Genomic DNA, 15,650 nt, shown 5'->3' with positions numbered 1-15,650 from the left:
TGAACTAAATGCAACAGATAATTCAACTTTAAGAAGTCTTATTTACTGTATAGGGTTCCCATATTAAACACCTGTTATACCTAAATATTTTTGAAAAATCTCAGACTTTGAGAGCATGTAACATTTTTAGAATGTATATGAAATCCACCCAGTACGTACTTTAATGCTCCAGTCTTAGTTTGTGATTTAGAGGTTGTTTTGGTATCATTAAATACCAACAGGACCAAACCAGAAAATTAAATTAAAATATAATTCATCATCTACACACACTTAAGGATCTAGATAAATATCCAAAAGCATTGTATTGGGCAGTTCCCTTCACTTGTGAAAATAATTTCAGTCTTGAAATTTTGGCATGCAATCCCACTACTTAAAAAAAGAAATCCACTGTAATCCTGATGTCTTTAATGTCTGTTTCTCCCCCCCATCAACCAGTTAGCATCATGGTTCAGGATATGACAAGCTTAAGTTTTGGACAAATGAAGAATTCAATGGCTGTTAACTGTCATAGGCCTAGAAAGGGGAATCAAAAGTTCATAACACATTTCACTCAACAGCTATACTCTTTGCATGGCCGGCTTTAACACTGCCTCCTTCAGACTTACTGTGAAGTGAATATATAGAACATCAGTTGGTCCTTATATAAGTCACAGTTTTACTAATCTCTTATCTCCATAAAGAAATATACAACAAAATGAAATAAAGAGCTGGGTGGGATCTGGGTAATTGGGAAAGAAGTCCTTTCAGGAAAAAAAATGTGAAGGAGATTATTTCAGATTTGAATTTATCATGTTTATTATTTTTTTCTCTTTCAAGGCCCCAACATGTTCACACGTGTCTTCCCTTCATTATTCATGTTTTGCGTGCCTACTATATGGATTGAGCACTCTATTAGATTTTAAGTCAACAGAGACAAAAGCAGTCCCGCCAGCCTGCCCTTAATTAACTTGCTGTATGGGAGCCACCTGAATAACTGGAAGATAACAAGGCAGTGGTGGTAAACCATGCAGGGAGTTCTGCTAAGAGGCACCCTGGGGAGCTCCTGGGGAGATAAAGTTCTGTGCATCCCCCCTTTGGAGGCTGGAATTTACTAGATTTCAGTCCCTACCTCCTGTCCTTCATTAACAAAAAAAAAGATATTTCTGCCCCCATTAAAGGAATTTCAAGCTTCTGCAGCAAGGGGAGGACGTATTTTGAAGAGGAGACACAAAGATGTCTTACTCCCCACAAGTAAGGCCTTGCAAGAATTCATACACACAGTGTCATATCTTCCTCTATCATCCACCATATAATGGTCCCTACAGGACTGAGGAACTTGAGTAATCCAGAAGGCGGGAGGAGGGGATGTGCTCCTAGACGTCCCTTCGCTGATGTACCTTAGGTTGGATGGCCCTCTCTGCTGATGACTGTTAGTACATGAATCCCCCAGTTACTCAATAATGTGCTTTGGGCCAAGTAAGCCAAGATTGTTTTTCATATGATTATGCAAAGACGTGCTTTTCCAGAAGGCAACAGCTAGAAAAAGGACAAATATATTATGCTTAAAATACTATTCATATATTTAGAGAGGAAAGAACTCAAAATAACCGAAGACCTGAATTCCAGGATCCACTATGCCAGCCCCCTTGGAGCATACCTCAATGCAGGCAAGGCCTAGGACACAGACTGGCCTTCCAAGAGGAAAGGGAGGCACTGTTGACCTCACTGAGGAACTTGCCCAGTCTTGCCCCTCTAGTTGATGCCACCAGTATCAAAGAGAGGACCTCTGGAGGCCTCAATGGGGCAGGAACTAACGAAAAGACTATACTCTCCCCCTTCTCTTCCATAATCACATCTTCCCCTCAGCTACTCAGGGGAATTATGCCTTGAGGTGGCCCAGTAAAGAATGTCTAGACTATACGGCGCCCCCGGTGGTGTGGTCGTGCTGAGGAGGTGGGGTGTGGGTGTGTTTTAAGTAAAGCTCCAGTATTTTAGCACACCTCCACTCCAACTCTACAAGATCATAAAAACTCTAGGTCAGGCAGGGCCCAAATCATTTGGTTCACCTACTTTGCTGCCAATGATTTCGACCTTGACCTTCAGAAATTCTCTGAAAGATTAAAAGTGATTTAGAATTGTTTTCTTTCAGTGCAAACTGCCAGTAGACATAATCTCTTTAACTAATGTCTGCCTGTTAATAAAAGATAGGAAATTGCTGAAACCATTAAGGGTAAGTAAGATAGTTTCCCAAAGTTGAAATGACAGTAGTAGCTGGGGAGTCCTCTCCGTTGGTCAATTACACTTAAGAAATTTTAAAATGGAAATTTTATTTTCAATGGACTCTATTTTTTTTTTTTAATTGCAAAATCAGTAGGTCAGTGGTTAAAAAGTACAGTCCTCCTTGCTTAAGGTCAAATTGATTTTTTTACCCTAACAGGCAAAGTCCAAAGGTATCTACAGTAAAAACTGGTAAATGTTTTTGTTGTTGTTGTTGCTGTTTTGAAATGCTGCTAAAATCTAAATTTTACAAATTTTCTTAAGGCAGAGAATTGTCATGCCCTAAGATGTCTGAACAATGAAAGCATGTTTATAGAAAATATTTTTAGGCTAAAAGTTAGAAGAAAAAATATAACAGCTTTTTTATATTCTTTCTCTTTTGTTTCATGGGTAATCTTATCAGGTAGTCAGGTATTATTACCAGACAAAACTGTCACCATCTTATACTTTTAAGATATCTTTTAGTTAGATATCTTCATATTTGAGTTTATCCACCCAGGAATGGAACAAACAAATTAAAAACCTGTAAAAGGTACATTTGACAAATTGGTTCCATGATTCTTAAATGAAAATTTGCTTTGGACTTTGGACTTGTCAAGAAAGAAAGATAGTATGAACTGTAAGAGTCATAGGACTTTAGGATATTCTTTTTCTTTTTGTAGTATATGTTATTTCCAAGGTCATAATAGTATCAGGTTAATGGATTATTATAGTAGACAATAATGAGTATTAAAATTAGAAATAATTGGGTTTTGAAAAAAAAATTGTTTCTAAATGGAAAAAAACCAAAAAACCAAAAACAAAAAACCTTAACAAAATGTCAGCTAGAGATCTTACCTTAGGAAGCCTTCCCTCCATTTCCTTGTTTGGAAATGGTTCTTGACTGACCCAGACAGAAAGCTCTGGGTAATAAACCTAGAGAGACATAAAAGCACACACATTCAGATTAAAAACTGCATCCACTCTGAAACCACTTGGGAACAGCTTAATGAGCTCAATTCTCCTCAATGGTCATTTATTTGCCAATTGCAACTTAGAGTGTTGGGGAAGCCCGACCGCTCTTTCAGACTGTCAGTGTGCTTCTGAATGTACACTGCACTCAGGAGAGTTTTAGCTCGATGTCTTCCAAGACCAAGTCCAACAGAGCAGAGATATCAGTCAGTGCTATCTTTTAGCATGCAAAGTGGTAGCTTCATGGCTTACTGCCTGAGCAAACTAAGGCACTGGGGAGGCCTAATATTCAAAGCAACCTGTGATAAGTATCCTTGCAAAACTCCATGTTTATGAGATAAATGTGTCATGTACCCACCAAACACTGTTAAATCCTGATTCATTTATTAGAAGGCTCAATTATGCACAAAGCATATGGAGGAAAGGAAGAAGCAGCCTGTATCCTCCCCAGATCCACACGTCCGCTGACAACACACTCTGCCCAGCTGCCTGAAAGTAGCCAAGTGTCTCAGAGAGGGGCAGGGCAGGGGACTGGTGGCATCGCCATGAATGATTCAGAGGACACTACCTGTTGCATATGGGGGGGTGGGGCAGGGGTGGGACGAGGTGGAGAGAGTGAGTCCCACTGAGCAACTCTTCTTTCAATATTAAAAAGGGTTATGACCACCCTAAGAAGGTTGCTGACCAGCTGTTCTCCATCGCTGGTAAAGGCAGGAGTAGGGGGATAAGGACTTAAATTACAACTACAGATTTAGGTCAGCTGTAAGGAAGAACTTGGCATAAGAATTGTTAAATTACTAAAAGAATTTAGAGAGGAAAACTGTGAAATCTTCTTTAAGAAATTTAGAAACCGAATCCAACAACCATCTGTCAGGGCTAATTTACATTTGATACAGCCCTGCTTGAAGGGAGGGGAGAAAATTAGGTAAGATTCCCTCCAGATCTGATTCTCTAGATGCTGTAAATAAGCTTCACATTTAGTAAATAATATTAAGAATTACACCTCATTAATTGGTTAACAGACTTATATATCTTTTTTTGTTTATTTCTGAAAGCACTAGATGTGATAGCCTAATCATCGGGCTGACTGCAATGTTTTCAATGTCCCAATCAGTCACTTTGGTCAGGGGGTCTGAGGCACAAAATGTGATGGCTGTGCTGGTTTTGTGGGAGAGTCTAACAGAAACTATCTTTGCTCAACCCCAGGGACATTTATGGCACATCCCACTGTACAAAGCAATTTTGCATGCATTACCTAGTTTATCCTGAAGGTAGGTTGTAAATAGGTCTTATCATTACAGAGAAGAGGAAACTGAAACTCAGAAAGGTCACATGACTTGCCCAAAGTCACACAGTGTAGGATAGGACTCAAACTCAAGCCGGGCTCCCAGGTTCTAAAGCTGGGTCCTTTCTGCCATCCTGATGTCCTCGAATTATCCCAGAATGCAAATTGCCTACCACCTCTTTCAAAATTACACCAGTCCACAGCCACCGCACACATTTAGGTCTTAAATATTTGAGAGCTCATGCTGCAAGAACTGGGCCTGTTTTCTGACTTTGGACTGGGTCTGCTTTCTGGGCCATTTGGTTCCCCCAACCCCAAACTCCTTCCTCTTGCTCAGCTTTCCCTCCTCTGCTCAGCTCCTTCTAGGAGAACGCCACCATCTGCCTTGTTTGGGACAGACAGACACCACTGACATTCCCCTGAACCAGGAATGGGTGAAAAAAACAAAACTGCAATCTTAGATGCACAAGCTTTGTTTAAGGCTTAAAAGAAAGTCACAGCACACAGAATCCCACTTTGGGAAATTATAGGCGATCTCAAATTGGGATCTACTGTAAATTCACTTAATATAAATAGATAAAAGACGATGACATCTCTATACTACTGCTTTTCAAGGCATGCTTTAAGTATTATTAAAAACATGACATGTATTAGCAAGAAATAATATTCTATTGTAAACCAAAAACATTGATACATGTAGAAACATAGTAGGCACATGGATGCAATGAAAAGCAAAATCAAGTAAATGTTGTATCTGTTTTCTTATGCTTTTTTATGGTATTCTACTTTAACAAAATGACACTACATTAGCATTTAACTTCTAGGTCCAAAACATGAATACTGAAGCCACCCAAGTCTGATCTTTAGGGAAAAACAGCTTACCCCTCAGAAATTATTATACTTACTGTTACAATACTTATTACAAGTTTTTTTCCGAGAACTTTCCTTTTTCAAAGAAAAACAGCCAGTGACTGTATGCCAATGAGTATCTGTCAGCAAATCCATGACTAAGGAAACTTCCTTCCCTACTTCAAATTTGTTCTTTTGAAACATATTAATTTAGCTACAGATTGACCAAGGGCATTCTAATTAGGCATTTTTTTAGTGTGTGAATCATAAAGTAATCAGGGTATACGTTAGGAAAAATAAATGTCACTTTGGCCTTGTGGTAAATTCATCTAGTCTCCTTCTGAGTCAGAATTTTAAGCCAAAAATGGCAGGGACATATAAGAATCTCAATTACATTCTTAACACCTGTCTGGCTGGTCTCTAAGAACTCAGTATATCCCTGGACACAGAATCTAAAGTGGAATAGTTAAACTTTTATTTTTTGGTTTTGGGAAAAGGTGGCAGATTATTAGAAATATATGCTACCTACATTACTGCTTTGTTCATTCCTATACCTGTGGTGTTTTGAAGCCTCTAACATGAAAGACTTAAGAGGAAAAACATCAATGACAATCATTATCCTTACTCTCAAATAACTCAGAATACCTTTGTCCACGCGGGCGTTCACCGTGAGTTTGTGAAATACCCGCAGTGTGCTGCACACAGTTAGACTCTGGATATGACAAGAAGAGAAATAGAGTTCCTGACTCTTAAGAGCTCAAATCAAGGGGCAGGGGAGGCAAACAGCAGGGGCGATAGATCCTCTAAAAGATCATTTTAAAGCATGTGCTATGGGCTGAACTGTGTTCCTCCCAAAATCCATACGGTGAAGTCCTAACCCCCAATACTTCAGAATGTAACTGTATTTGGAGATAGGGTAATATAGAGGTAATTAAGTTAAAATGCGGTCATATGGGTGGTCATAATCCATTATGACTGGTGTACCTACAAGAGGAGGAAATCAGGACACGTCTACACAGAGGGAAGACCATGTGAAGACACGGGGAGAAGACAGCCATCTACAAGCCAAGGTGAGAGGCCTCAGAAGAAACCAAGCCTGCTGACACCTTGACCTCAGATCTCGAGACTCCAGAATTGTGAGAAAATAAATTTCTGTTGTTTAAGCCACCTAGTCTGTGGTACTCTGTTCTGACAGCCCTAGGAAACTAACACAGCGTGTTTTAAGTGCAATTTAAAAAAATGTATAGGTTATGTCAACTGTAATAGCGCTTGGAATATCCATCAACAGATTTAAAAAAACAAACAAAACCAACATTTAGCAAGACATCCACTAGTGCTGTCAACAGAGGAAATAAGGGTGGCAGCAAGGGATCTGGGAGGGTATGTGATGGCTGCCAGATGCAAGCCAAGGAAGACAGAAGGCTGAGGGGTAAGGATGTAATGAACTCTGTGGGGGGAGGCGCCTCCTCGGCCAGATCTCGCTACAGCTCTCAGTGGCCACAATAGTAACAACACAGATGCAACCCCACAGGCTGCTTCTTACCTAGTTCAGAATATTAGAAGCTGACAATGACCCTGTGATACAGGCTTCTGAGTACTGATACTATGTGGGTCAGAAAAGAGGGTAAGTTGATCTATCTTTCCGGAGAGCATCTGTTCTTGCTGGACCCCAACGCTGTTCATTCTTCTTGGTATTAGTCAACTGATGCTCCGAAAGTGGACACATGGCTTAAATTGTATCCCTTGCGTTCAGGTTTCTGGATTCAAGTTTGTGTTTTTCATGAAGACTGGTTCAACTAACTTTTCCTCTCTTAAACTTCACCAAGTTCTCTCTTGGTGGTGGTGGTGTGAGCACCTCAGAAATGTAAGCACATGGGAATCCCTCACAACTGTTGTCTTATTAAACAAGTAAACCAAAGTTTGTCTTAGTCTTCACAAGAGAAGTGTGTTCTTTTAAAACTGTCTTCCGTATATAAAATAAACAATTGTTTGCTTTTGCTCAAGTAAAATCCTCAAACCCGCTCGAATACTGCTCTTCCAGATGTCAGGAATCAGAGAAGCAAGCTATAGCCTCAGCAATTAAGAAAACATCAGTATTTGTGAAAATACAGAGGAGATGAAGTATTTTAATGTTTTAAATTGGAGAACATGCAAAGGTTTTGCTTGAATTCGGGGGAAGGTTGAGGGTTTATGCTCATTGAATATGTTAGTCAATGCGTCTTTTTCTATAATGCTACATTTATCTCATTGATGACTGTTTAGAAACAACAGAACATGAAGAATCATGTTGGTTTAAATTCACTAATCATGATAGATATGTATTTAGATATCCATGAGCAATTCTTAGTTAAAACCAATTTTTTTGCTTTCAAGTATACTGAATATATTTTAGCCCACTAATATAGTTTTATGGAGAAAAGGTACTATTTCTTCCTGATTCCCTTAAATGTATTTGATGGTTGGGCATTTAAGTTTCAACTGTCTATCACTGCATACAAGTTTAGAAGAAAATGCTCATGGTTTTTGCCTTTTGTAATCTTTATTTCCTTCTTTCTTTCCAGGCTTGTTTTATTCTCAGGGCAATGCACAGTGAAAACTAACTTCATTTTTTAAAGCCTATAAGACAATTAGCTTGCAATGATTATTGCCAAATTAGAATTTGTTCAAATTAGAAAAATAAAATGTGGAGGAATCAGGGACCACTCAGGCAAGGTACCCCGGCCCCTCAAAATGCCAACTAGATTATCATTCAAATTCTTTTTTCTAACCTCTCAAGCTTTTCATGGCAAAACTTGCTATTTATTTTCCAACAGTATAGTCCACATACAGCATCAATCTAATTGACATGCTTCCTATCACTTCCACCATACTGCATGTAAATTTTGAACTATATCTATTTATTACCTGTTTCTAAATTCATATTTCCCTCTGCTCATTTACTGTCTTTATCAATATTTCTTTGGGGAGACTGTTATATGAGAAAAATCTTCAAAGCAGGGTCATGGCTTTATTCGGAGCCTAAATATACCACAGACATATATGCTGCTTACTTCACTGGTTAACGTAACTTCTCAGAAACCTGCTATGAAGATGTTGCATGGCTTGCTTGTTAATGACCATAATTATAATATTATTTTCTACCCTTGGTGGGATTCTATGTGCTTAAACAATGGCCTTTTTATGATTTACCAAGGATAGGTGCCCACCCCAGCAATTAGGAGAGGGAACTAGAGCAGCAGATGTCCAACCTGCATAATTAATTCTTTGAGCAGCAAAGGAGTGTATTTTATCATCTCTCTGCCAATGTGTGTGTGTGTGTGTGTGCACATGTGTGTGCGTGTGGATCCACGTTCTATTCTGCCTAATTGGCTGGGAGGTTGTGAAACCCAGTACTGTAATACAAGGAGAATTTATGTGCACATACATGATCTTCATTTCTGCAAATACCCTTTGAAGTGGTGCTATTAAGAATCTCCCTCAAAAGCCAGTCTTCTCCCAGGTGTTACTGGACATGTGAGAGGGCAGAATGTAAACCGAAACCATAAATGAGTTACAAGGTCATTTTCTCTGAACAGCATTACATCAAAGATTAGATGGTGCCAAAAGATGATGCACTGAGCTGCCTCTCTAGAGACCTACTCTTAGAGATCTGCCTAACCCTGTGAATGCTGCTTGGAGATGGAGTACACAGTGGGGGAAATGACCTGCAATTAGAAGACCAAAAGATAAATATGCAGAACACTGGGTCATTCAGATAGTGTACGTCACCTCTGCAGATTCTGGAAAGTAAAATAAAAGTGTTAGTTGGTCCCCAAGTTGGCCAACATTCTGGTTCGAGAACTAAGTGAAACATGCAGCGACCTAACTTAAATACACACACACACACACACACACACACACACACACACACACACACAGAGGAGCTGGCTGTGGTAACAATGGGTAATCACAGAGAAAGCCTTACAAACACCTGACTGTTGCACTCAACCACAAATGCCCTCCTGCTAGAAAGGAAGGCATGGCCTTTTAGGGCACTGCTGTATTACAACACCTGCTGACACTCCCGGTTTTTCCATGGCCTGATAAGTTCTTAATCTGTAGAAATAAGGGTGGGAGAGACAACCGTGGTTCACAGCTCACAAACTGGTTAAGCCCACGGGCATTAACTTTGCTTTGGGTGCATATGTTTACTATGGGCACAGAAAATGTCCACATTTTATTACTATTATGCAGCAGATTATGTTACTGCCCGTGATTACAGGTCAGGCAGGCAAAGGATTCATATCTCTTTACTTTGTGAGTTGGGGTGTTTGAAACAAGCTGTGTAGAGTTTAATAGTGGAATCCTCTAGCTTCCCTCTGCTGGTTGTGAAGCCATCTTGAGAGGCCGCTGATGAATATGTGGGAGCCTGACAGCTGTGGAATTTCATTTCTAGATTTCAACTAGGCAGAGAAAGGAAAAGGAAGTCTCCTCACTGGCAACAAAATGAAAGTGTTTACATGTGAAATTAATCGTCAGCACAAAGAGCTTTCACAGTCACTCTGTTCCACAATATAATATTCTGCTTGTTTGGCTGCTGAGTCTTTTTAAAATTTGATTTCTAAGAATAAGAACAAAGACTTAGTTAGAGAAGCAAGGAATCAAGTCAAGAGCAAGCCACAAAAGGTTAACAACATTACCCAACTCTGCTTTTTCACCCCTCTTTGAAACCATGCGTTATGTGAGTTTGGGGGGTTTGGATGGCGTGTGGTTCAAGGCAGGGGTGAAGCAGTAGCTGTCGAACTCAGTGTGCCGAACCCGAGGTCAGTTGCAAACGTTTGTATTGTGCAAACTCCTCTCATCCCAGCCTCATTCCTTTCCAACAGGAACACGCTTAACACAAAGCCATCCACCTAAAGGCTCCATAAATCCAAAAAAGGGAGTTACTGATCGAGGAATTCTCAGATTTCTGCCAAGGCACCCTCCCCTGGGCTGGAGGTCAGCCTGGTACAGTAATCAGAGCCAAACTGTGCACTGGACTCAGGGAATTAAGTTCAACACTTCAAATCTAGACTTTTAATGGGTGATTTTTCTTTTCAGTGATGAAGACAAAACAAAGTACAAAAAGCTGATAACAGCCCAAAGTAAACCAGGAGAAAAAGTACAAGAAGAAAGCTTGGAAACAAATCTCATAAGGGATATCTAAGAAGAGATTTTCTTAACGAAGGGAAAAAATAAAGCAGCTTTTAAAAACTCTAGTTTGAGATTAAGCAGTTCGTGAGTGAACAATAAGAAAGTGCAGGCCACAAAACAAGACATTTGCTCTTTTCAGCAGAAAAAAAATACTGGCTTTTGTTAATTAGCAAGAAAAAAAAAGGCCCCTCAGGCATTTAAGCACAGCATAAGCTTCTCCTTGCCCCATGACCTCAACAAATATGTTAATAAAATCTTTTACCTCCCTGGAGTGGAACCAGAATAAATATTTACTTAACACATCTGAGCTCTAAGTCTGGACCACCTTATTCCCTTATATAAATTGGTTTTCATTTGTAATCAAGAAATCAGAAACACCACATCTTGCCATGTTTCTCCTACTTTTAAGGTGAAAGAAAAGAAGAAAGAGGGAAGGATGAAAGGGAATGAAGGGGGGGAAGAGAGGAAGAAAGAAAGAGAGAGAGCAAAAGACTGAAAAACAGAAAAACAAAGGAAGGAAGGAAGGAAAGAAAGAAAGAAAACCATATTGGGCCCCAGTGCACCAAACTGCACTTATGAATTTTTGAACTGTATTCTCTGCCACAAATGAGAGTCATGCTGTTGATATGCTTTCCAATACTAGACATCTGGAATTAGCAGGACTTTTTCCAAGCACATTCCAAGGTTAATAGGAAACATCTAGACTTGCTTTTATTAGCTGGTTTGAATAATTTTAGGTATGCTGGGTTTCAAATAACTATAAGAAGTCTGATTTCTACTCACCAAGAATACTGATTTTTCTTTCCTCTTGTCCTGAAGTTACTGCACTATCCACTAAAATCTTATAAAACTTTTCACCAACAACATGGAAGAATAAGTCCTGAAAACTCAGACTTCCTTCGCTAAAGCCCTCAATCAAAGGCTAGTGAAATAGGTATTTATTTATCTGGACATAAGGATTTGGGGTTTTTCTTGATCTGGATGAATGATGAGATAGCCAGTTGCTTTTGACGAGCTTGTGGACATTTCAAAGCATTCCTATTGATGACATGAGCAAGACTGACTTTTCCAGAAAGTGTGTATTTTCTCCCAAAGTGCTCATTCCGAAAGAAGTTATTCTCGCTTTCCATCAATGCACCCTCTTCTGCTGGCAGCTGCAAACCGCTCAGCATTTAGCAAAAGTCATTTCACAGTTCAGTGCTTGTCTTGTACCGTCTTGGTCATTCAAAGACTGATAACTCTTCAACAGCAAACAGCATCATAACAGATCACCAAATTTGGAGGGAAAATGGTTTCTGTTGTGGAGAGGGTGTAATTAAAATTGGTTTAAATCAGAGGCTAGTTGATTATCTTATAAGAAGATTGGCTTTAAAAAGGGGGAAAATATAGCCAGATCCATATCTGCATGCTATAAGTGTTTAGGTCACAAACAGGGCACTAAGAGGCTTCCAGTAACCTGTCCTCTATGAAAACTGGCAAAAAACTAAAAGTACAAGAGGAATAGAATTAAGGTTAGGATGGATGTGCCCCTGTACACCATCTGGATTTTCAGCCCCATTGAGTACAGCTTGGTCTGATTCAGTAGAAGTCTTCTCCCTGACAAAGGTCAGTCAGGCAGTACCATGGGAAGCAGAGAAGACCTATGGGGGCGGCCACCAACCCAAATCGACAAGGTGTTTCGGTACTGGGAGTCACCCAACAACTACCTCAAGAGTTGTGAAGATAACTGCAAAAGGAATGCCAAATTAGGAGGCTAAATTCCCTGGGAAAGGGATCACGTATTCCAATTAATGCGAAAAAGACAGCTTTGGAAACTCAGAACTTCATTCCGAGTCCTGACTGCATTCTGCGACCACAGAATACATTGACATTGACATCTTTTGGGCTTTTCCCCCTCAGTCCTTCTTCGATTGCAAACCAATCAGCAAAACTATACTACTCCAAAGGAAGAGAACTGTGAGCGATGCATGAGAGTTGTTGGAACCCACACGGGCAGAGTATGTACATTTGGAGACCCACAGTTTTCCATGGCAATGCATACTAGAGTTCATTATAATTTCTTTTTTTAATTTTAGGCATGTTTTCCAGGCACACTCATTTAATCCTCAGGGTGCTGTTGCAAGGACGAAGTGCATCAATACCTGTAAAGCCATGGCAACAGGGTCCAGCACGCAAGGACTAAGTGGACCTGGGGTAGCTGTTATTACCATCATCCTCACAGTTTGACAGTTGAGAATGCTGATGGGGAGCAGTCAGGGAGCCTGCCCAAGATCACATACCCAAGAAACGGAGAAGACAGGATGCAAACCCAGCCTCTCTTCTCAGAGAACACGGTCTCTCAATATCAATCTTCTCTGCTATTTCCCCAGAGCCACCTGCAGTGGCATCATGAGGCCCCTGAGAGCTGGGGCCTGTTTTCAACCCCCAAGTAGGTGCTGCGCATCTCCATTTAGTGCCCTTGTGATGAAATTTAGATAGATTTCTGACACCTACTATCAAGAGTAGTTTTCTCAGAAATATTTGTTGCTCTGCCAGCTGTGTTTCTGATAAATAGCTGCCCTCAAAAGTAACTTACCTAAAAAAATCAGCACTGTCTGAGGGCACAGAGGGTGTGCTCGTCCACGTGTCACTACAGTAGTTGGGGAAAGATTACTCTTAGAGCAGCAGCTCTCGCTTGGCTACATGAGGACGGCGGATCTAATTAAACCCAAGCAACACTCATCACCACAGTTTTGTCTTTTTTCAATTTTCCCTGGAAGGAAATGTTCAGCACAATACAAATATCTAGCAAACACTGCAGCTAATTACAAAGGGCATTTGCTGAGAAACCAAATCGTTTCCATATGACCCCTAAATGAACTCTCAAACGACTTCTTCTCTGATGGCCTAGTAACAGACAGTCTAATTCAGAATATTTTTCTTTCATCAGATGCCTTTGAAATCATGTTCACTGTTAACTTTGCTTTTCAAAATTTCAATTTCAGAACAAACTGTTTAGTCAAAGGAGAATTAAACTCTTATCTTTACCAATGATATGCAGATATACAAACCATACACTACGTATAAAGTAATCCTAGTTGAAGAGGAAGAAAATAAACACTTATTAGACCAGAGAGGCCGTGTGGAAACTATTAAGAATGGTAATTCAGAAGGAAAAAAAAATTTAACCCTATTCCACTTGGAAACTTTTAATTAACGTAGTAGAAATGCAGTCAGTACTAAAGACAGAAAAATGGAAAAATAGAGATCAGGGAACAAGCCAATTATTAGTTATTACTATCATGAAGGTAACAAATAGAAAATAACAAGGAAATTAGTATCTGATACTCAGACTACAGGTAGAGTACTGTATTCAATCAGTCAAAGACATAGTGCCCCTCTGGGTTTGTCTGAACAACGTAAGAATACTGATCAATTTGGTAAAAATTCACATTAACTATCAGATGAATTGTTTACATGATGCCAAAAAAACAAATTTAATTGAACTTCTAATTGAATTGATTGTGACAGTGTAGACAGTTAATCCTGTAAAAGAAAATTAAAGTTTCAAAAGGAGTCCTCATGAAAAAAAAAAAGCATAGGCTTAATGAAGATGAAATGAAAAGATATGGAGACTTGAATCCCAGACCTTGATAACAAGATCAGAACAATTTAAGATTCTATTATCAAGAAGTGAACAAAATATCCAAAGGCCAGAGGCATTCCGTGATGTATAATTAGACCTAAGTCTCCACAGGGCACCATGAAATGGAGCCTTAGTTGCAGTCCAGAGCATCTAGGCTTTGGAAACAGTCAAATCCAGGTGACTAAGGATCAAAATTACAAAGATGAGAAGGGCTCCAAGAAGATGTGGGCAGAATTTTTGATGCTCTATTAACTGAACTGGTTGACTAGATACATTAATTGATTATCCAATCAATAAATCAAGAAATAGTTACCAAGTACTTACTTTCTGTGAAGCATTTAATATTTAGTAGGTAGCTTTCAGTTCTAGAGAATGAACATATTATCAAAGAAAATGTCCCATTAGCTTGGGCTGGAAGTGCCAAAGTAGCAAAGAAAACCCCTCTTTTTTTTTTTTTTTTTCCAAAAAAGTTTTCTAGAGCTAAGCCACCAAATCCTGGACATCTATTAAGGAAAGTAGAGGGCTAGTTAATGAATTCATCTTTTCAAATTCTAATTCTCTTAGCCATGCAACCACAGAAAGTACATGAGATCGCATCTTTCAAACAGTGGGTCTGTTCCCTGCCCAGTATTCATTCTCTCAGCCAGTGTTAACTGAGTCCCTACAACGCAGCAGGCACTAGGCTAAATGTTCAACCATGTGCTGCCAAACCCACATGACACAACAGTGCACGCAGGTTCAGCAACCGCCTGGCAAAGGTGCACAAGGACAGACTCTCCCCTCATGGTCTCAATAAGCCTTTTGGTAACTTTCACTATGATGACAATGAAGGACATGAAACAGTCCTTCTTAGTAAAGTACTTGATAACAATCCCTTACTTGGGTCATGTTTAAAAGTATCTTAGTAAGTTTTTTTTCATCTAACTACAGACGCTAGCTTTTCCTTGACAGTTCTGAACGCTGGCTGCCAAACACGCAGTATCTTCTCCTAATTTCTACTCTTCCCTGTCCAAGAATGGGTTCTATATCCGACACTGACTTTATCCAATAAAAGTGACCTCAAAATGCCTGGACCCATTTTAAACACAACTTTTGTAGATTTCTCCCTGTTCAGCCACTGGACTGCAGTATTTTTCCCTGCTGGAATTGTATCAAACACAATTCAGACAGGAAGGCTGTTACCTGCCCCAGTAATCAAAGGACACTGGTGTGTGATGGTGATCTGAGTAAGGGCTGGAGTGGAGAAGGGAGAAGAGCTAGAACCGAGCAACCACACCAAAACTTCTGTGCACGTTATGAATCTCCCTCTTGTTTTAATTGCCTGTTGGTATGAGCCTCTGGCTCATATTTTCACTGGCAACAACTATTCAGCCATTCTCCCTTTCTTTCCAATCAAGGGCTCTGGTTCCCAATCTCAGCTTAAAAGGGGCAAAGAGACCTTCCTTTCATCGAGCACATGCTCTTAAATATCTTCTCCTTCTCCTTTTCAAACACGAATTACGTTTGTATTTT

General features: G+C 39.8%; 1 protein-coding gene and 1 long non-coding RNA gene across 5 annotated transcripts in view; one reads left to right on the top strand and one right to left on the bottom strand.

The window, feature by feature from the left end:
• LOC309622625 overlaps positions 1 to 15,650 on the top strand; it is a 171,825-nt gene that overhangs the window by 121,707 nt on the left and 34,468 nt on the right. The gene's annotated exons all lie outside the window — the stretch shown is intronic.
• NREP (neuronal regeneration related protein) overlaps positions 1 to 15,650 on the bottom strand; it is a 29,431-nt gene that overhangs the window by 2,938 nt on the left and 10,843 nt on the right. For 3 of the 4 annotated variants that reach the window (XM_082378591.1, XM_082378592.1, XM_082378590.1), the window contains exon 4: positions 3,094 to 3,171. In XM_082378591.1, coding sequence (XP_082234717.1) covers positions 3,094 to 3,171 — 78 coding nt within the window. The other variant, XM_082378588.1, reaches the window with a different exon arrangement.

Source organism: Balaenoptera borealis (assembly GCF_965194805.1).
Source record: "Balaenoptera borealis genome assembly, chromosome: 2".
NCBI lineage: Eukaryota > Metazoa > Chordata > Mammalia > Artiodactyla > Balaenopteridae > Balaenoptera > Balaenoptera borealis.
This window is presented reverse-complemented; position numbering and strand designations above follow the sequence as displayed.